Source organism: Periophthalmus magnuspinnatus, unplaced genomic scaffold (assembly GCF_009829125.3).
Source record: "Periophthalmus magnuspinnatus isolate fPerMag1 unplaced genomic scaffold, fPerMag1.2.pri scaffold_125_arrow_ctg1, whole genome shotgun sequence".
In the NCBI taxonomy this organism is placed as follows: domain Eukaryota; kingdom Metazoa; phylum Chordata; class Actinopteri; order Gobiiformes; family Gobiidae; genus Periophthalmus; species Periophthalmus magnuspinnatus.
Genome location: NW_022986704.1, coordinates 10,603 through 33,354, shown reverse-complemented (window position 1 = coordinate 33,354; position 22,752 = coordinate 10,603). Strand labels below are relative to the sequence as shown.

General features: G+C 39.7%; 2 protein-coding genes across 2 annotated transcripts; both read right to left on the bottom strand.

The window, feature by feature from the left end:
• Nucleotides 1–16,580: 16,580 nt before the first annotated feature.
• On the bottom strand, nucleotides 16,581–17,612 carry LOC117393441 (claudin-8-like). Its single transcript, XM_033991554.1, has one exon. It carries the CDS (start codon nucleotides 17,610–17,612, stop codon nucleotides 16,581–16,583), a length of 1,032 nt encoding a protein of 343 aa, XP_033847445.1.
• Nucleotides 17,613–21,510: 3,898 nt separating this feature from the next.
• Nucleotides 21,511–22,411, bottom strand: LOC117393446 (claudin-8-like). Its single transcript, XM_033991560.2, has one exon. The coding sequence runs from the start codon at nucleotides 22,393–22,395 to the stop codon at nucleotides 21,580–21,582; it is 816 nt and encodes a 271-aa protein (XP_033847451.1). The 5' UTR covers nucleotides 22,396–22,411; the 3' UTR covers nucleotides 21,511–21,579.
• Nucleotides 22,412–22,752: the final 341 nt, after the last annotated feature.

The window sequence follows — 22,752 nt, the reverse complement described above, 5'->3', positions numbered from 1 at the left end:
AAAAACAGCTAGGAAAAAAAATGTTGATTCAGTTGTTTCTGTTGAACAAAATTCAACACAAATCATTATTTAAAAAAAAAATACATTTCAAGCTTCATAAGTGCTCAAAATCTGCATGAAATACATATTTATTTATTTTTTACTTTTTACTCTTCAAGTACCTAATATTAATGCTTTTACTTAGGCATGTTTTTTCATATGTTACTTTTACTTGAGTATTTTTTGCTTCTTTTACTCAATTGTGTCACTTTCACAACTCAGTAGGCCTACTTCGTCCACCATTGCCTCTAAATTGTATAACACCTTTAGAGCCGTCCATGCAGAATTACCATGGCCAACCTTTATCCTGTTCGAAAATACTTAACCTTTTAGTGTAGATACGTTTACAAAAGTTTCACACAGCATCTTAAATAACCCGGGTCAAACCTCAAATGGGTTAAATCACAAGATGCAGAGTAGGGCTTTGTGCACGAGACTATGGGGTAATCTCTCACGCACAGATTAGATTTGCGTTTCCATCAGAAGCACGAGCAAAGATTTAATCATTTCCTCGGTGTACCGCGGCAAAGACGTTGTCGGGTCGTGTGTTGCCAGATTTGACGTTAATCTCGGGGACGTATCCATGTTAGCGGTCGGATCAGCAGCAACCTGCCCGTGGCCCCAATCGAGTGACTGCACGGGACGGAGGCGCCGAGCTGAGCCGTGCCAAGACATCGTCAACTCAACGTACAGCGGAAGTGAGGAGAGAGTAACAATATAAGTTTTTTCTTTTTTTGTTTTTCTCAAATACTACTACTACTACTAATAATAATAATAATAATTCAGTAACTGATAGAAGAAGAAATCAATTTTGTTACTTAAGTAAAAGTACAGATACTGGAGCAAAAAAAGCGAAATTCACCTGTCCAGCAGCAAAACAGAGACACAACACAAATTGCACACATGTATAAAATCACAAAGAATACAAAGATAATAAAGTGCACCCGATCAACAAGAGCTGTTATACAGTCTTATAGCAGCAGGAATGGCTGATCTACTGAACCTCTCGGTTCTACAGTGCAGCGAGAGAAGCCTGGTACTGTGGCTGCTTCTCTGAGCTGACACAGTCTGGTGCAGCGGGTGTCTGCTGTTGTTGAGGATGCTCTGCATCAGACTCCTCATCCTCTTCTCCACCAGCTCCCCAACAGAGTCCACCCACCCATCACCGACACACACTTCCTAATTAGCTTATCAAGCCTGTTACGGTCCCGCACAGTAATGATGTTTCCCCAGCACACCACTCCACTACCTCTACTTCATTACATTCCACCACTGATCATTAGTCTCACTATGTGTATTTATCTATAAACAATGCTTTTTTTGTTGATATTAATTGCGAGTCCGTATGAAGCCCTTATGAAGCCCCACATGACGGGCACACTACTACCTTCAACAGCACCAGTGGTCTTGTTATCTTCTCCATATTCCATATGTAATAAACATATAAAATACGTTTAAAAAACATTTAAATTTATAGATTGATAGATATTTTAAGTTATTAAACCCCTCAGCTAAGTAAATCTTTATCTGTGGCAACACTTAGACCAGTGGTTCTTAACCTTGTTGGAGGTACTGAACCCCACCTGTTTCATATGCATATTCACCGAACCCTTCTTTATTGAAAAATAAAATATGATTTTTTTCAAATTCAAGACATGTATATTTTACTGGTGCACAAAATGAACCGTGCATTAACATCACTGTGTTCAAAGAATAAAACCAATACAATAAATGAACTCACAACAAATTACATACATAGCTTTTCACAAAGACATGACCTTTTTTAATACCACCACAGTGAAATGATTTAAATTTTTAACTTTATGTATTCCAATAATGAACTTATTGTATTTATGCTATGTGTTATTTTTAACATTTTAACACACACCGTAACTTTGCAACCAATTGTGCTCTCATGTAAATTCAAACGGCATGTCAAAGCAGAGGCATGGGGCTCTTTAAATATGTTACTGTCATTACAGTAATGTGCTTCCATGGTCCCTCGAAGATGTCCAATCAGAGCGTAGTTGTCGCCAGGATCCTCCCAGTCAATACTGGGGTATCACTCTGGCCACTCACTCTAGCTGTGTCTCAATTCACCAATGTGCCTTGACCTCCGTCGAACCCCTGAGACTGTCTCACCGAACCCCTAGGGTTCGATCGAACCCAGGTTAAGAACCACTGACTTAGACTATGGAACAGCGCCCTCTGCCTGTCAGATCCTCTCAGTCTTTAACGCCATTTAAGACTAGCCTGAAAGCCCACGTCTTCTCCCTGGCATTTAATACTAGCTACACAGGATATCTTGGTGTTTTATTGTACTTTTCCTATGTATAGTGTGATCTTTATTGAATTGAATTGAAGTAGTCCTTCTGACCAAACCTAGTTTAAGATCTTGAGATGAGTGCCCACTGCTCCTGGCAGATTTGATACTCAATACCCATTCCGTTACCATAATAATAATAATTAAAAAAACACTCTTTCTTTAGACAATAGAATGTCATTTTCAACATTAAATAACTTTTATATTACCATGTGGCCTTATATCTGTGTAATCCTCAAGATCATTCTAAAGCTATTCAGCAAAGGTTAATTTCTGTCCTGTGAATGTGACATTTTTAGTATTGAAAACTAGATATTTGCACAAAGGAGTACCTAGTTTCGATACTACTTTTAGTATCTATCGGTATCTGAGTTTCGATACTTTTGATAACCTTAATACCTCATAATTATACAAAAACAGACTTCAACAAACATTTTTGTTATTGTTTAATGCTAGTCAAAGGTAAAGATGGGTCCGTCTATTCAGGTCCTCTGCTTCTTGTTGTTGGACCTGTGAAGCCAGTGAGAAGTGTGAGTGGAGGACTTCCTTTGATGGAAGAGCCTCTCTGCTTCTACAGCCTGAAAAACCTATCAGACTCTCTCATCCTCAGACAGATGCTCCCACTGCGGAGAACAGTCAATGGACTGTGAAAGTGTGCCTAAACTCTGCCCACAACCAGATTTCAAACAGAGCTAGGGGTATAAGGAAAAGGTATGATTGGTCTAACAGGGGTCCACACTTCAAACCTCACTCTTGCAGCGAGGTGTTTGTAATCAGACACACCTGGCATAAGTGTTTCGTTCCGCTTTAAAGGCCCGGTACCTGATTACTTTCATGCATTAGAGAAAAATTCATATGGATATATTATTTAAGCAGTTCTTGAGGTCAAAATAAGTCTGCTGTCTACCTACCTATCTGCATCTCTTATAAAGAATTATATTGTCTGTTAATCAGACAGTTCACATGATAGTTGTTGTTACCTTAACTGTGATGGCAAAACTGCTCTGGTCTCTGAAAATTGTGAAAAGCGGGTATAAATTCATCACGGTAAATAATTAGGATGTTCAGAATGCATAAGGTAAGTGAGGAATAACTTTAGATCGCTGCAAACCTTCAAATAAGCTAGTTCTGTTTTTCACATTTTAGAACAGTAAAACTCAGGTACAGTGCCTTTAGCATTTGTCTTTAGGTTAGGCCTGATTCTAAGTATCTTTTACTCATCACATGAAGTGTTACATGAGGCTCTTTAGTGCTTTTATATTAGGATGTTAGCATTAGCAAAGGCATTTTATATAAAGAACATAGAAAAGACTTTTTGCAGCACAGGGTCCAGGACCATTGTGTTCTTGGTGCGGAGCTTAACCTTGACCCTCTCCAACTACTGCTGTTTGAACAGAGAGAAGGCGCTGGGGGTGTCAGCAACAGGAGTGGGGGCCCATGAATACAGGAGCAGGGTGCTTGAACATAGGAGTTCCACCCACATGATCTATGACCACATTAGCACCACACATAGAAGCAGGGGCTGAGCTCTTGGATCCAGGAGCAGACAGTTGGGCACACTAGAGAGGCCCACAGAGTAGGGTTCTCAAACACTGGAATGAATCCCGTGGGCACAGGAGTGGGGGCTGGGTGCTTTGACCCAGGACCCTTGTCGTCAGTAAGTTTGCGTTTTTCTCGAATCTTGATAACTAGAGTCCAGCAGTGTGGACTGAGGAGGAGTGGCCTGAAACATAAAATTTGTGGGCTCCAGCGTAGTATCAGGGGTCTCCAACAAAAAATAAGGGGCCTCAAACATAAAGTCAAGGGACTCAAACCCAGGGTTTCAAACACAGGAGTAGGGTCAATGGACACAGGAGTGAGGTCAGGTCCACAGACACAGGAGTGAAGTACAGTGACACAGGAGTGGGGTCCACGAACACAGGAGTGGGGGCCATGGACACAGGTTAAGTTAAGTTTCAGTAAGTTTCTTGAACTTTGACAACCAGAGTCTATTAGTGTGGACTGGGGATTTGAGGGCTCCACGGCAACCTTCTCAAGCTCAGAACCCTGTTAGGGAAGTTTTCATGGGTTTATCTTGGTTTACGGAGGTTTTAGAGTGTCTTTAATGAGCTAGTATGAACTTTAGCATTAGTTTCATCCAGTTAGTGGGACAGGATAAAAGCACCTGAGACCAATGATGTTCTGTTACTGGAGGAGACACTGCTCCTCAAACCTCCATTGCACAATGCACTTGTACTTTGGTAAATGTTTGAAAGAAAAAAGGAAATAAAAATTGTGGCCCACACCAGTGCTGCCGTCTTCTGTTTCACATCCTACTACTAACGGCCAGCTTACATGACTTACAAGGGTCCTTACAGGGGTCCTTACAGGGATGTCTTAAAGCACATGTGTCAAAGTCAAGGCCCGCGGGCCAAATGCGGCCCTCCACATCATTTTATGTGGCCCTCGACAGTGTAAATTAAAAGGCATGATGGTTTTAAAATCTCAATTTATCAGGAAATACGCAGTTACACAGTCATATTTTTACATCTAGGCAAATGCATGTGCAATATTTGTAACTTGAATAAGTAATAAATACAGAAACAGTGAATTAACAAGTTGACAAAGGTAGATTTATTTTACATCTGGCCCTTTGAAAGCAGACATTTTGCCGATGTGGCCCTCGGTGAAAATGTGTTTGACACCCCTGTCTTAAAGGGATCCTTACAGGGGTGTTCAAAGGTTTTTCACTCTTTTTTGAGAACCACATCTTGAAATATATTTGAAGCTAACGGTCAATACAGTGGATCATTTAGAAGGGTGCATTTTTACATAATTTTATAAGAGTTTCCATATTTTTAATAAGACTTGGAACATTCATTTTGTGGCATCATAATGCAATGCAACGTTATTGAGGCTATTGCGGTAGAATTACTTAAATACAGTATATACTAGAAATAACTTGACTTAAACAAACTTTATTGATCAACAAAGAAGATTTATTTAGAGACAGTAGCTCACACACTACAATATGATAACAATGACCAAAAATAAATAGTTATTTTCAGATGACAGTTGTAGAAAAAATAGCAAATAGCTTATGCCCCCCCCCCCCCACATATATTAAATATTATATTATATTATTATGTCAGACAGGCGGATCGGTACAGCGTCTGCAGTGATGCGGTCGCTGTATCGGTCCGTTGTGGTAAAGAAGGAGCTGAGCCAGAAGGCGAAGCTCTTGATTTACCGGTCATGGTCATGAGCTCTGGGTAATGACCGAAAGGACAAGATCGCGGATACAAGCGGCTGAAATGGGCTTCCTCCGCAGAGTGGCCGGGCGCACCCTTAGGGATAGGGTGAGGAGCTCGGTCACACGGGAGGAGCTCGGAGTAGAGCCACTGCTCCTACACGTTGAGAGGAGCCAGTTGAGGTGGCTCGGGCATCTGCTCAGGATGCCTCCTGGACGCCTCCCTAGGGAGGTGTTCTGGGCATGTCCCACCGGGAGGAGGCCCCAGGGAAAACCCAGGACACGCTGGAGGGACTATGTCTCTCGGGTGGCCTGGGAATGCCTTGGGGTCCCACCGGAGGAGCTGGAGGACGTGTCCGGGGTGAGGGAAGTCTGGGAGTCCCTGCTTAGACTGCTGCCCCCGCGACCCAGCCCCGGATGAGCGGAAGAAAATGGATGGATGGATGGATGGAATATTATGTCAGAGTCTATTTTTAGTTTATTTTTAAGTATATTTTAAAAATTATTTTAAACTATTTATCTATTATCTTGTTTTATTGCATGTACCATTTTCCTTCTGTTCTTTAACTGTGCGGTGCAATACTGGAATTTCCCCACTGTGGGACTAATAAATTATATATATATATATATATATATATATATATATATATATATATATATATATATATATATATATATATATATATATATAGCGGAAGAAAATGGATGGATGGATGGATATACATACACTCACCTGAAGGATTATTGGGAACACCATACTAATACAGTGTTTGACCCCCTTTTGCCTTCAGAACTGCCTTAATTCTACGTGGCATTGATTCAACAAGGTGCTGAAAGCATTCATTAGAAATGTTGGCCCATATTGATAGGATAGCATCTTGCAGTTGATGGAGATTTGTGGGATGCACACCCAGGGCATGGAGCTCCCGTTCCACCACATCCCAAAGATGCTCTATCGGGTTGAGATCTGGTGACTGTGGGGGCCATTGTAGTACAGTGAACTCATTGTCATGTTCAAGAAACCAATTTGAAATGATTTGAGCTTTATGACATGGTGCATTATCCTGCTGGAAGTAGCCATCAGAGGATGGGTACATGGTGGTCATGAAGGCATGGACATGGTCAGAAACAATGTTCAGGTAGCCCGTGGCATTTAAACGATGCCCAATTGGCACTAAGGGACCTAAAGTGTGCCAAGAAAACATCCCCCACACCATTACACCACCACCAGCCTGCACAGTGATGGATCCATGTTCTCATTCTGTTTACGCCAAATTCTGACTCTACCATTTGAATGTCTCAACAGAAATCGAGACTCATCAGACCAGGCAACATTTTTCCATTCTTCAACTGTCCAATTTTGGTGAGCCCCTAACACACACCCTTAAATGCATTGAAGCAACTGCCATGTGATTGGTTGATTAGATAATTGCATTAAGGAGAAATTGAACAGGTGTTCCTAATGATCCTTTAGGTGAGTGTGTGAGTATATATATATATATATATATATATATATATATATATATATACTCACACACTCACCTAAAGGATCATTAGGAACACCTGTTCAATTTCTCCTTAATGCAATTATCTAATCAACCAATCACATGGCAGTTGCTTCAATGCATTTAAGGGTGTGTGTTAGGGGCTCACCAAAATTGGACAGTTGAAGAATGGAAAAATGTTGCCTGGTCTGATGAGTCTCGATTTCTGTTGAGACATTCAAATGGTAGAGTCCGAATTTGGCGTAAACAGAATGAGAACATGGATCCATCACTGTGCAGGCTGGTGGTGGTGTAATGGTGTGGGGGATGTTTTCTTGGCACACTTTAGGTCCCTTAGTGCCAATTGGGCATCGTTTAAATGCCACGGGCTACCTGAACATTGTTTCTGACCATGTCCATGCCTTCATGACCACCATGTACCCATCCTCTGATGGCTACTTCCAGCAGGATAATGCACCATGTCATAAAGCTCAAATCATTTCAAATTGGTTTCTTGAACATGACAATGAGTTCACTGTACTACAATGGCCCCCACAGTCACCAGATCTCAACCCGATAGAGCATCTTTGGGATGTGGTGTAACGGGAGCTCCATGCCCTGGGTGTGCATCCCACAAATCTCCATCAACTGCAAGATGCTATCCTATCAATATGGGCCAACATTTCTAATGAATGCTTTCAGCACCTTGTTGAATCAATGCCACGTAGAATTAAGGCAGTTCTGAAGGCAAAAGGGGGTCAAACACTGTATTAGTATGGTGTTCCCAATAATCCTTCAGGTGAGTGTATGTATATCCATCCATCCATCCATTTTCTTCCGCTTTTCTTCGCTATATATATATATATATATATATATATATATATATATATATATATAATTTATTAGTCCCACAGTGGGGAAATTCCAGTATTGCACCGCACAGTTAAAGAACAGAAGGAAAATGGTACATGCAATAAAACAAGATAATAGATAAATAGTTTAAAATAATTTTTAAAATATACTTAAAAATAAACTAAAAATAGACTCTGACATAATATTCCATCCATCCATCCATCCATTTTCTTCCGCTCATCCGGGGCTGGGTCGCGGGGGCAGCAGTCTAAGCAGGGACTCCCAGACTTCCCTCACCCCGGACACGTCCTCCAGCTCCTCCGGTGGGACCCCAAGGCGTTCCCAGGCCACCCGAGAGACATAGTCCCTCCAGCGTGTCCTGGGTTTTCCCTGGGGCCTCCTCCCGGTGGGACATGCCCAGAACACCTCCCTAGGGAGACGTCCAGGAGGCATCCTGAGCAGATGCCCGAGCCACCTCAACTGGCTCCTCTCAACGTGTAGGAGCAGTGGCTCTACTCCGAGCTCCTCCCGTGTGACCGAGCTCCTCACCCTATCCCTAAGGGTGCGCCCGGCCACTCTGCGGAGGAAGCCCATTTCAGCCGCTTGTATCCGCGATCTTGTCCTTTCGGTCATTACCCAGAGCTCATGACCATAGGTGAGGGTAGGAATGTAGATTGACCGGTAAATCAAGAGCTTCGCCTTCTGGCTCAGCTCCTTCTTTACCACAACGGACCGATACAGCGACCGCATCACTGCAGACGCTGTACCGATCCGCCTGTCTGACATAATAATATAATATAATATTTAATATATGTGGGGGGGGGGGGGCATAAGCTATTTGCTATTTTTTCTACAACTGTCATCTGAAAATAACTATTTATTTTTGGTCATTGTTATCATATTGTAGTGTGTGAGCTACTGTCTCTAAATAAATCTTCTTTGTTGATCAATAAAGTTTGTTTAAGTCAAGTTATTTCTAGAGTATACTGTATTTAAGTAATTCTACCGCAATAGCCTCAATAACGTTGCATTGCATTATGATGCCACAAAATGAATGTTCCAAGTCTTATTAAAAATATGGAAACTCTTATAAAATTATGTAAAAATGCACCCTTCTAAATGATCCACTGTATTGACCGTTAGCTTCAAATATATTTCAAGATGTGGTTCTCAAAAAAGAGTGAAAAACCTTTGAACACCCCTGTAAGGATCCCTTTAAGACAGGGGTGTCAAACACATTTTCACCGAGGGCCACATCGGCAAAATGTCTGCTTTCAAAGGGCCAGATGTAAAATAAATCTACCTTTGTCAACTTGTTAATTCACTGTTTCTGTATTTATTACTTATTCAAGTTACAAATATTGCACATGCATTTGCCTAGATGTAAAAATATGACTGTGTAACTGCGTATTTCCTGATAAATTGAGATTTTAAAACCATCATGCCTTTTAATTTACACTGTCGAGGGCCACATAAAATGATGTGGAGGGCCGCATTTGGCCCGCGGGCCTTGACTTTGACACATGTGCTTTAAGACATCCCTGTAAGGATCCCTGTAAGGACCCTTGTAAGTCATGTAAGCTGGCCGTTAGTAGTAGGATGTGAAACAGAAGACGGCAGCACTGGTGTGGGCCACAATTTTTATTTCCTTTTTTCTTTCAAACATTTACCAAAGTACAAGTGCATTGTGCAATGGAGGTTTGAGGAGCAGTGTCTCCTCCAGTAACAGAACATCATTGGTCTCAGGTGCTTTTATCCTGTCCCACTAACTGGATGAAACTAATGCTAAAGTTCATACTAGCTCATTAAAGACACTCTAAAACCTCCGTAAACCAAGATAAACCCATGAAAACTTCCCTAACAGGGTTCTGAGCTTGAGAAGGTTGCCGTGGAGCCCTCAAATCCCCAGTCCACACTAATAGACTCTGGTTGTCAAAGTTCAAGAAACTTACTGAAACTTAACTTAACCTGTGTCCATGGCCCCCACTCCTGTGTTCGTGGACCCCACTCCTGTGTCACTGTACTTCACTCCTGTGTCTGTGGACCTGACCTCACTCCTGTGTCCATTGACCCTACTCCTGTGTTTGAAACCCTGGGTTTGAGTCCCTTGACTTTATGTTTGAGGCCCCTTATTTTTTGTTGGAGACCCCTGATACTACGCTGGAGCCCACAAATTTTATGTTTCAGGCCACTCCTCCTCAGTCCACACTGCTGGACTCTAGTTATCAAGATTCGAGAAAACGCAAACTTACTGACGACAAGGGTCCTGGGTCAAAGCACCCAGCCCCCACTCCTGTGCCCACGGGATTCATTCCAGTGTTTGAGAACCCTACTCTGTGGGCCTCTCTAGTGTGCCCAACTGTCTGCTCCTGGATCCAAGAGCTCAGCCCCTGCTTCTATGTGTGGTGCTAATGTGGTCATAGATCATGTGGGTGGAACTCCTATGTTCAAGCACCCTGCTCCTGTATTCATGGGCCCCACTCCTGTTGCTGACACCCCCAGCGCCTTCTCTCTGTTCAAACAGCAGTAGTTGGAGAGGGTCAAGGTTAAGCTCCGCACCAAGAACACAATGGTCCTGGACCCTGTGCTGCAAAAAGTCTTTTCTATGTTATTTATATAAAATGCCTTTGCTAATGCTAACATCCTAATATAAAAGCACTAAAGAGCCTCATGTAACACTTCATGTGATGAGTAAAAGATACTTAGAATCAGGCCTAACCTAAAGACAAATGCTAAAGGCACTGTACCTGAGTTTTACTGTTCTAAAATGTGAAAAACAGAACTAGCTTATTTGAAGGTTTGCAGCGATCTAAAGTTATTCCTCACTTACCTTATGCATTCTGAACATCCTAATTATTTACCGTGATGAATTTATACCCGCTTTTCACAATTTTCAGAGACCAGAGCAGTTTTGCCATCACAGTTAAGGTAACAACAACTGTCATGTGAACTGTCTGATTAACAGACAATATAATTCTTTATAAGAGATGCAGATAGGTAGGTAGACAGCAGACTTATTTTGACCTCAAGAACTGCTTAAATAATACATCCATATGAATTTTTCTCTAATGCATGAAAGTAATCAGGTACCGGGCCTTTAAAGCGGAACGAAACACTTATGCCAGGTGTGTCTGATTACAAACACCTCGCTGCAAGAGTGAGGTTTGAAGTGTGGACCCCTGTTAGACCAATCATACCTTTTCCTTATACCCCTAGCTCTGTTTGAAATCTGGTTGTGGGCAGAGTTTAGGCACACTTTCACAGTCCATTGACTGTTCTCCGCAGTGGGAGCATCTGTCTGAGGATGAGAGAGTCTGATAGGTTTTTCAGGCTGTAGAAGCAGAGAGGCTCTTCCATCAAAGGAAGTCCTCCACTCACACTTCTCACTGGCTTCACAGGTCCAACAACAAGAAGCAGAGGACCTGAATAGACGGACCCATCTTTACCTTTGACTAGCATTAAACAATAACAAAAATGTTTGTTGAAGTCTGTTTTTGTATAATTATGAGGTATTAAGGTTATCAAAAGTATCGAAACTCAGATACCGATAGATACTAAAAGTAGTATCGAAACTAGGTACTCCTTTGTGCAAATATCTAGTTTTCAATACTAAAAATGTCACATTCACAGGACAGAAATTAACCTTTGCTGAATAGCTTTAGAATGATCTTGAGGATTACACAGATATAAGGCCACATGGTAATATAAAAGTTATTTAATGTTGAAAATGACATTCTATTGTCTAAAGAAAGAGTGTTTTTTTAATTATTATTATTATGGTAACGGAATGGGTATTGAGTATCAAATCTGCCAGGAGCAGTGGGCACTCATCTCAAGATCTTAAACTAGGTTTGGTCAGAAGGACTACTTCAATTCAATTCAATAAAGATCACACTATACATAGGAAAAGTACAATAAAACACCAAGATATCCTGTGTAGCTAGTATTAAATGCCAGGGAGAAGACGTGGGCTTTCAGGCTAGTCTTAAATGGCGTTAAAGACTGAGAGGATCTGACAGGCAGAGGGCGCTGTTCCATAGTCTAAGTCAGTGGTTCTTAACCTGGGTTCGATCGAACCCTAGGGGTTCGGTGAGACAGTCTCAGGGGTTCGACGGAGGTCAAGGCACATTGGTGAATTGAGACACAGCTAGAGTGAGTGGCCAGAGTGATACCCCAGTATTGACTGGGAGGATCCTGGCGACAACTACGCTCTGATTGGACATCTTCGAGGGACCATGGAAGCACATTACTGTAATGACAGTAACATATTTAAAGAGCCCCATGCCTCTGCTTTGACATGCCGTTTGAATTTACATGAGAGCACAATTGGTTGCAAAGTTACGGTGTGTGTTAAAATGTTAAAAATAACACATAGCATAAATACAATAAGTTCATTATTGGAATACATAAAGTTAAAAATTTAAATCATTTCACTGTGGTGGTATTAAAAAAGGTCATGTCTTTGTGAAAAGCTATGTATGTAATTTGTTGTGAGTTCATTTATTGTATTGGTTTTATTCTTTGAACACAGTGATGTTAATGCACGGTTCATTTTGTGCACCAGTAAAATATACATGTCTTGAATTTGAAAAAAATCATATTTTATTTTTCAATAAAGAAGGGTTCGGTGAATATGCATATGAAACAGGTGGGGTTCAGTACCTCCAACAAGGTTAAGAACCACTGGTCTAAGTGTTGCCACAGATAAAGATTTACTTAGCTGAGGGGTTTAATAACTTAAAATATCTATCAATCTATAAATTTAAATGTTTTTAAACGTATTTTATATGTTTATTACATATGGAATATGGAGAAGATAACAAGACCACTGGTGCTGTTGAAGGTAGTAGTGTGCCCGTCATGTGGGGCTTCATAAGGGCTTCATACGGACTCGCAATTAATATCAACAAAAAAAGCATTGTTTATAGATAAATACACATAGTGAGACTAATGATCAGTGGTGGAATGTAATGAAGTAGAGGTAGTGGAGTGGTGTGCTGGGGAAACATCATTACTGTGCGGGACCGTAACAGGCTTGATAAGCTAATTAGGAAGTGTGTGTCGGTGATGGGTGGGTGGACTCTGTTGGGGAGCTGGTGGAGAAGAGGATGAGGAGTCTGATGCAGAGCATCCTCAACAACAGCAGACACCCGCTGCACCAGACTGTGTCAGCTCAGAGAAGCAGCCACAGTACCAGGCTTCTCTCGCTGCACTGTAGAACCGAGAGGTTCAGTAGATCAGCCATTCCTGCTGCTATAAGACTGTATAACAGCTCTTGTTGATCGGGTGCACTTTATTATCTTTGTATTCTTTGTGATTTTATACATGTGTGCAATTTGTGTTGTGTCTCTGTTTTGCTGCTGGACAGGTGAATTTCGCTTTTTTTGCTCCAGTATCTGTACTTTTACTTAAGTAACAAAATTGATTTCTTCTTCTATCAGTTACTGAATTATTATTATTATTATTAGTAGTAGTAGTAGTATTTGAGAAAAACAAAAAAAGAAAAAACTTATATTGTTACTCTCTCCTCACTTCCGCTGTACGTTGAGTTGACGATGTCTTGGCACGGCTCAGCTCGGCGCCTCCGTCCCGTGCAGTCACTCGATTGGGGCCACGGGCAGGTTGCTGCTGATCCGACCGCTAACATGGATACGTCCCCGAGATTAACGTCAAATCTGGCAACACACGACCCGACAACGTCTTTGCCGCGGTACACCGAGGAAATGATTAAATCTTTGCTCGTGCTTCTGATGGAAACGCAAATCTAATCTGTGCGTGAGAGATTACCCCATAGTCTCGTGCACAAAGCCCTACTCTGCATCTTGTGATTTAACCCATTTGAGGTTTGACCCGGGTTATTTAAGATGCTGTGTGAAACTTTTGTAAACGTATCTACACTAAAAGGTTAAGTATTTTCGAACAGGATAAAGGTTGGCCATGGTAATTCTGCATGGACGGCTCTAAAGGTGTTATACAATTTAGAGGCAATGGTGGACGAAGTAGGCCTACTGAGTTGTGAAAGTGACACAATTGAGTAAAAGAAGCAAAAAATACTCAAGTAAAAGTAACATATGAAAAAACATGCCTAAGTAAAAGCATTAATATTAGGTACTTGAAGAGTAAAAAGTAAAAAATAAATAAATATGTATTTCATGCAGATTTTGAGCACTTATGAAGCTTGAAATGTATTTTTTTTAAAATAATGATTTGTGTTGAATTTTGTTCAACAGAAACAACTGAATCAACATTTTTTTCCTAGCTGTTTTTATTTGTATATTTTTGTTTGCTCAAAATGGGAACTGTTAAAGATGAACCCCTGAGCCTTTTCAACAGGTCTTTAATTTTTTCAGTCCAGTTCAAAAATGTAGTGGAGTAGAATGGGCATATACCTGGTCTCAAATGTAGTGAGGTAAAAGTAAAAAGTGTCCACTGTAAAAGTAAGTGCAGATATCTAAAATGTATACTTAAGTAGAGTACTTTACTACTTTTACTTTGTTACCTTCCTCAAGGTGCATTATGTAACTTTTTGGTGAAGTGTCTGACACTCTTCGTCTTATTGTTATGCCCAGGCAGAATGTTCCACAGTATGGCTTTAAAGTGAAAAACAAAAAACAAAACACTAACATATTTTTACTACTGAACTGTGTATATGGTGTTTGAATAGCATTCTCTACTTTTTCTAGTGTTATTTTGTAATTTTAGTAGGCCTAGGTATATGTGCAGCTTTCTGGTCTAAAATGTATAAAAAATTGTGTGTCCTGCCTCTGGTGACCTCTGTGATTTTAAGTGCTTGGTGACATTACACATGACTGCCCTGATTAAAGCCAGGTGTTTCTGATCACAAACATTTTATCTGTGTACTGTGGCAAAGACCTCTACCATAAAAGTTCCACACTGCAACTTTAACAGAAGATATTTTGTTGACTGTGTTATGTTAATTAATGTGCCTATAGTGTGGACAACTTTTCAAATATAAGCGTGGGAGTTTATCTTAAAACTACACTAAGTGACTTTACTGGGATAGTGTTTGCCACCTGCTTGTGCACATGGAGATGTTATTGTGGTGTTTGGTTTAATGCCATACTGTGCAATATTCCCTGAAAAAGCATTAACAATTTCCATTTCCAGAAAAGTGACATAGTGCACCATTTAAGGCAGAAAGAAACCGTCAGTCAGTAATTGCAGTTTTGATGATCTTTTCTGCCATCTAGTGCAGAGAAGTGTTGTTGAGTAACCTCATTGGAGTGCAGAAAGGGCATTCTTGTAGTCTGCCAAAGACATGTTGAGCTATTTTTATCCATGTGTACATTTGATTTATTATTGTTGATTTAGTGAAAGCACACAGGAAAACTTCAATTACTTTTAATAGCATGCTTTTGGAGCTTTTTACCTATTCCAACAGAATATTTTGAATGTGATTTAATATGAGATAGATATGAGAGTAGTCAAAAACTAAATGCACAGTCTTAAACAAACACATTTTAATGTCTGTTGTGTTCTGATTTTAATGTCTTTCTATTCTGTAAAGTGCTTTGAATTACTTTGTGTATGGATTGTGTTATACAAATAAGTTGTGCTTTGCCTAAAACATGTACAATAACATTTACATTATAGACATATTCCCAGCTTGATCTGAATAAACCTGCTCCAGTGTTTGCTGACATATAGTTTCATCACAGCCTCTGTTTAAGCTCAGAGACAGTTTGTGTTTACACTACAGCAGGGTTCTACTGTCATCAACATCAGGTATGTTTAAATAAACAGACAGATAGAAAAGCATTTTCTTTACTTTTTTATTTAAAGATTCATTTAAAATGGCTTAATTTAGCAAAATTACTATTTAGTTTAGTTAGGATTATAGTGTGACCTAAATAATAATGATTATATTCCCAGTTGCATCTTTTTTCATAGTCCTGGGCATAACGTCATAGAGAGAATCAGAATCAGAAGACTTTTATTGCCATCATCTGTGAACACAGTTCACGAACTAGGAACTTACTTCGATGATAAAATGCAACATAAAACACACTGAATAAATACAAATACAAATAAGGGCATGCAGAAAGTTAAAAAGAGAGGGAGACTTGCCATGAATTCCACAGTGTGTAGGACCTATCACCACATTTTGTGACTGGGTTTTAGCCAGTTGTTGGCTATGGTCTTGTCTACTGCATATTTTAGCTAATGTCTTCAGATCTCTCACTTGAAACATGACTGAAACACACAAACTCTACACAGAGTGACACAGAATGTATCTCTAACTCTAACAGTAAACAAAAAGCAAAAAAGTAGTGAAAGTTCTTTATACAGATCTATGAACACATTCAGTGTACAATGTAACACTTTATTTTATTTCTATATATATATACCCATACTGTGGAATATTGTAGCCAAAGGAACAACATTTCCACCTCTTGGCTAGATAAGAGTCAGGTTTGTGGAGATGCAAGCCTGCTCACAGTAAGGATACATGTTTTTCTAAGTTTTTCAGTTTTGTCTATTTTTGCTTAAAGCTTACATAATGTGGCTTTAAGCAGTTACTAAGCCTGAATTATTCTTAAAAAGTATTTATTCATTATAATTGTAAGTATTTCATCATGCTTTGTGAAGGCTGTAAAGAATTTTATTGTGTTACCAAACCTTCTTAATAGCCTCAAATATACATCCCTGAACTAGTCACACTTGGATGATGCCTTATGGACGTATTATAGCCAATGAAAACTGGGGTTTGATGAACAGGGTAGAAACTAGACTGATACAATGTCGAAGGATTGCCTGTCTGTGTGGTGTGCGTCAATGGCATTGAACTTTGGCTCACGTAGACCGAATTCCCTGGAGTGTACATGCTATGTGGATGGCTGGAACTCCTCATGGAAGACCGATGTGCAAAGTTAGGTTGGTACTGCAACGACGTGCTATCTGGCAACCCTGGCTTATAAACTATTGGAGCGTTGATTGGGGTTCTATGGTTGGAACTGTGAGTCGAGAAACTATTTGGAGGTGTTGAGAGGCTGGTTATCATAGAAAGTGGATGGTACCTCATCATTGGCGCTTGATTTGGGTCTTGCTTATAATGTAGCAAGTTGACAGGATGGTAGATGTTGAATGAACCCTTGTCTGACGGGAATTTTCGGCATATGAACAACATGGCCGACACGAATAAGACGGCTCCGGTAACCCATCCGATGTAAAGCGCCTCCCCAAGTTCTCTCCTTTGGGCATCGATCAGCAAAGGATTGTAGAAGTCGCGGATGATGACATGACCAGTCCAAGATACCGGGATGAAGACACAAAAGCTAGCCGAAAGTTGCATTGCGCCGGCTACCATCAAAATTATTGTCTTGGAGCGATCGTTGGCCTGGAAGCAAGTCACACACCTCAGTCCAGCGAAGGCGACAAAAAGGCCCAATCCTGATAAAGCGAGAGAACAACACATTAGTCCCCTTGCGGCTTGTAGCTCCGGAGGTAAGAATAGTAGGGAATCATACACTTTGCATTGCATTCGGATGTTAGCTTGACGGTAGCAGTTCATCCAAAGACCTTCCCAGCGAGTTTCCATGACGATTATATTCTCGCCAATGAAAGCGGTCACCTTCCACATGGGCATGCCTGTAGTGGCCGCTGCTCCAAAGAGTCCCAGGAAGCCCACACACATAGCGGCGATGTCGGTTGTGCCTTGGATCATGGTGATGGAAAATATAACCAAAAATGGAAGAGAATAGTTAGTTTCCCATGTTAAAAAGTTGAGGACATGTGAGCTGGAGGGTGTGCAAGAGGAACTGAATTGTGAACTGGGAAAGTTGGTTGTTATGGGTAAAACAAAGCTCTTGGTTGGTTGGGAAGATAGGGGTGAAGATGACCTCTGCTTGTCTACTGTTTATAGTCACTCTGATATGTATTTAGCGATACTCCTGTTAACCCTGTCACATTAATTACTATATCGACTTAACGTTCAATATATGAAAGCTAGAACTATGTTTTTGGGGGGTTAGTAATTATCGTGTGTACATTTTTCTTTGTATGACTAGGAAATGTTTGGTTATTTATTGGCTATGAGATTGAGTGTTTAATTATTTTTAACAATATTGTGGATTTACAATTTTTTTTTCGTGCTTTAAATCTGCTCTTAGGTTTTTGTGCTTTTTTTTTTCAATATTATCAGTTATCGTCTATATTTACTTCAGCAATATATCAAACTTAAAAATGTGTTATTGTGACAGGCCTAACTCGCTACTTTCTTTATATTTGTTTATATTTGAATACATTTTTTTCTGAATTTCATGACAAAAATTTAAAAAAAAAGTGGAAAAACCGGGGGAAGTGGTCATTATAGCTCCTGATATTTTCATTTCATTGCATTTCTTCATTTATACAGGGAGAGCCCAATGAAAGTACCAGACTCTTTTTTCATGTTAAAATACAGAACAATATAAACAAAAACAAATTTAAATTTAAAAACAGGAACAGCTGTGATTATAAATGTTCATCACCAGATTATTAAAGTGCATTTGTGGGACCAATCTATTCAGTTTTTCATGTCCTTAAAATGTATTCCATTGTTGAGAGGCAAAATAACTAAAAGCTTTTTTCCCATTTCATTTCTACTGCAGCCAGTATTTAGACGTGGACAATCATGAGTCCTTCTATTAAAAGTTCCTGTATTAAAGTTCAACAAACAAGTGAGATATTCAGACAGTCTATCATTGTAGTCCCTTATAAATACATTTTATACAGTGTTCTCTTCTGACAGATAGCAATGATCAACTTACTTTTTCATAGTGAACAGTGTTGGGTTTTAAATTCATCACCTGTTATGAAACAAATTTATGAATTATGAATCACATTTACTATCAATAACAACACGAAACACAACAAGATACTAATTACAAGTTAAGTTCAAGTCTTTATATATTTTATGTTATTGCAATCACTCCACCACTCCTTCACTCTAAACTAGTTTAGCATTAAGGCTGCATTAAAACAAAGTGTATAATAAAACATTTGCACGTTTCTCTCAGTTTTCTCTGTTTATTAGTAATCAATGTAATTATCAAAACAATTTAATATACAGTGCTTGTCACACTCCTGCAATACATCTCGTGTCCACAGGAGAGCAGGCAGGGCTAGTTGCTTGTGTTTTGTCCATAACTTACACTTACAACACAGTGTACAAACAGATTCTTTTCAGAACACATGTTTGTGCTGTCAAGAAATGCACCCAGTCTTTTATTTCAAGCAAGAAATCAGACAATACAAACGTACTTTATAACAATCACACTGACAAGAAAGAAAAGTACAAAAGAACAACAAAACAGGCATAAATATGTCACTTCAAATGTGTATTAAATTATTGCAAATACAAATTTCCTCATATCTGATTGAAATGTGAACAAGTTTATTTATTAGTTAAAATATGAAGTGAATTCAGAACAATAGAAATAGAACTTTAGATTCAGTAAATACAATATTTTTAAGTAGGCCTATTATTTTGATTTAAAGGTCCTTTATTGTGCACAACTGAGTCTTGTGAGCTGCAAGACATGTTAGAATGTTGTTACCTCATCAAAAACATACCTGGAATTTTGTTTTGGTTCATTCACACATGATGCTCTGTTCCACCTTGTGATGTCATGATTCAAGTTAACAGCTCCTTTTACCTTTTGTTCAGTGGCAATTCCAGGGAAGAAAATCACTCAGATGGTTCTACTGAAGGTTTGTGGAGTTTAAAAACACAGTGGAGCACTTCCTGTACTACCACATGACATCACAAGGTGGAACAGAGTGTTTTCTGTTTGAGAAAAGAACCTAAATATGCAGGGTTTGTTTCTTAAACATGTGTGAATGAACCAAAACACAACTCCAGGTATGTTTTTTGATGAGGAAACAACATTAGAACATAGATCTGAAAATTGCTTAATATAGGGCCTTTAAGCTTTATACAGTTTTCATTATAATCACTGTAATTTCTAGAAACATATTAACTAACATATTAACTTAATTACCCATTTCCACAATACAGTCAATGCTTTAGACATGGCCTTTAAAGATGCATTATGTTACGTTTCTGGTGGAGGGTCCGTCACCTGCTTGCCTTACAAAAATGTTATCACTTTGCCTTGAATATTCCACAGTATGGCATTAAACATATCTTTCATTTATTCAATTATGTTTATTTTATTACCAAAAAATACTTTGGTGGGGTCCTTTTAATGCCATTTTGTGGAACCTGCAGGCAAAACAACATCTCCATGGAGAATATAAAGTTTCAGATCCTCTACCTAAGAACTCCACATTGTCCCTTTAATATTTATAGTTGACCATGTATTTACAGAAATGATTTGGTCACTATGATTGCACATAGTTTCAGCCGAAAGCACTGTGCCTGGATTCAAAACAGTTTGCAAATATAATGATCACATGACTGCTGCACTGCTAGCACTGCTCCTTCACAAACACAGCTCCTGTTTCCTGAGGACATACCTTCTGTGTGTGTTTACTCAGCTATTAGTTTCAACTGCTGCTAAAACCACAGGGTTTTTTTGTTTGGGGAGCTTATAAGAATAACACAGTGCTTTAGTGTTTTACAATAAGAAAAGAAATATATATTTTTTTTAATTACTTCGTTTTAGAAGTTGACTTTACAAAACTTACAAAACTAAGAATTAAAAAGAGCCTTGTATTTGAGAATTTTACGATGTAAAATGACAAGTGTCAGATTATTCATTCCATGACATGTAAATGAGGCTCAAGTCCAGACCAAACTGATTGAGGGTGCATCCAAGCTTCAAATGGCTGCAAGTACTTTTCCCTTATGTTCCATATGTTATTTTACCATAAAGTGCAGCTTCACTTTTGTCATTACTGTTCGTCTTTTAGGTTTTGATTTAGTCATTAACAGCTTGCCTCGGCTTTCAGTCTATAGGTCCATTACATAAAGTCCAAAATGTATACATGGATTGGTCAAGTTGTTTTGTTCAAATCTGAGTCGCTCATATTCCTGACAACATCTGCATCACTCACAACCAGTGGTGGAAGAAGTACTCAATTTTCTTAAGTAAAAGTACAGATACCAGAGCAAAAAAAATACTCAAGTAAAAGTATTACTTGTACCCCTTTAAAATGAGTTAAAATGAGTTTACAAAGTAAATGCATTTTGCACATATTTTGAGTCTTATAAAACTTCAAATGTAGTGATTTTGATAAACATTTGAAAACTTTTTTTTTATTTTTTTATTTGACTCTTTTTTGTAGCTGACATAATTTGTATATTTTTGTTTAGCTCAAGCTACGACCATGGCCACAGACTTTTCAGCACGTCTCAAACAATAGTAAAAAAATACTTCCACTTTTCAGTCCAGTTCAAAAATGTAGTGGAGTAGAAAGTGCAGATACCTGCTCTCAAATGTAGTGGAGTAAAAGTAGTCCTTTACAATCTACTTAAGTAACAAAAAATTGTCCTTAAATACAGTACTAATTATTATATTATTACATATTTATTTTACAGCACTCCACACTATTCAGTGACACATACTAAATTCAATATTACCTCTGTAACATTCCAGGCAAAACAATCAAATCTCCATGGATACAAGAAAGTTGCGGACCTTCCATCATAAAGTTACATTGTTCACCTTGTAAATTATTGTAAATCTCTATAGGTAGGCCACCCCACTCCTTACCGAGGGGTACCTGGAGGGTTGGTGGTTGCTGTGGTGGCTCTGTAGACTGTAGTGGCTGTAGTTGGCTGAAGGGTGCCTGGAGAGCATTGGCTGGGTGCGGGGCTGGAGCTGAGGCTGGGGCTGGGGCAGGAAAACCAATTGCTGTGGCTGCAACTGTTGCGGAGAGTACGTGATGTAGTCCGAATTCCTGGAATACAAATACCTTTCCGATCCTTCCTTCTCTGACCTGACATTACAACAGGTGAACATGCAACCTCCGGCACACAAAAACGCAGAAGAAACCCACCCTATGTAGAGCGCTTCTCCGAGTTCCCTCCTTTGCGCGTCAATTAGCAAAGGGTTGTAGAAATCCCGGATGATGACGTGTCCGGTCCAAGAAACAGGAATTAGGACGCAAATGCAGGCGCAAAGTATCATACTCCCAGCAATGATCAAGACCATCCGTTTGGCCCGATCATTGTTTTGGATGCAAGAGGTGCACTGAAGTCCTACCAAACTGATAAGGATGCCAAGACCACCCAAAGCTAAGGCGCAACACATCAAACCTCTAGCCGCTTGCAGATCAGGCGGAAGAGCTAGCAAAGAGTCGTACACTTTGCACTGCATTCGGATGTCAGCTTGCCGGAAACAGTTCATCCAAAGTCCCTCATAGCGGGTTTCGAAGACAATGATGTTTTCGCCGATGAAGGCTGTGACTCGCCATTGGGGCATACCGGTGCTGGCAGCGGTGCCCACGAGGCCGATCAAGGTCAACAAAAAGCCGACAATCTCCAAAGCTGAGTTAGCCATGTTTTTTTCTGTCACTCCTGTCCGATCATGCAGCATACAATATGTGGAGAGTTATACTAGGAAGCAGGAGAGGGCGTTTGCATCTCAGAGGAGGAGCAGTCGGAGCAGGTAGAGAATGGGAGGAGTGGGAAAGGCTATCTGTTGCTAAGTAAATGAATCCCCAGGTTCTTTTGTTTTCCTTCTGTGCACTTAGCTTAGTGTGAGCCAAGCTTTTCTTGGTTCTGAGGGCTCACCTTACATCCAGACCATTGTTCACAGTACTATTGTCATGAGAAAAATAAAGTAAAAAGACAAAGATGAGGGAGATGTTCCTTTTATTACTGGTCAGTAGAGCAGTATACCATGAGAAGTCCTAAC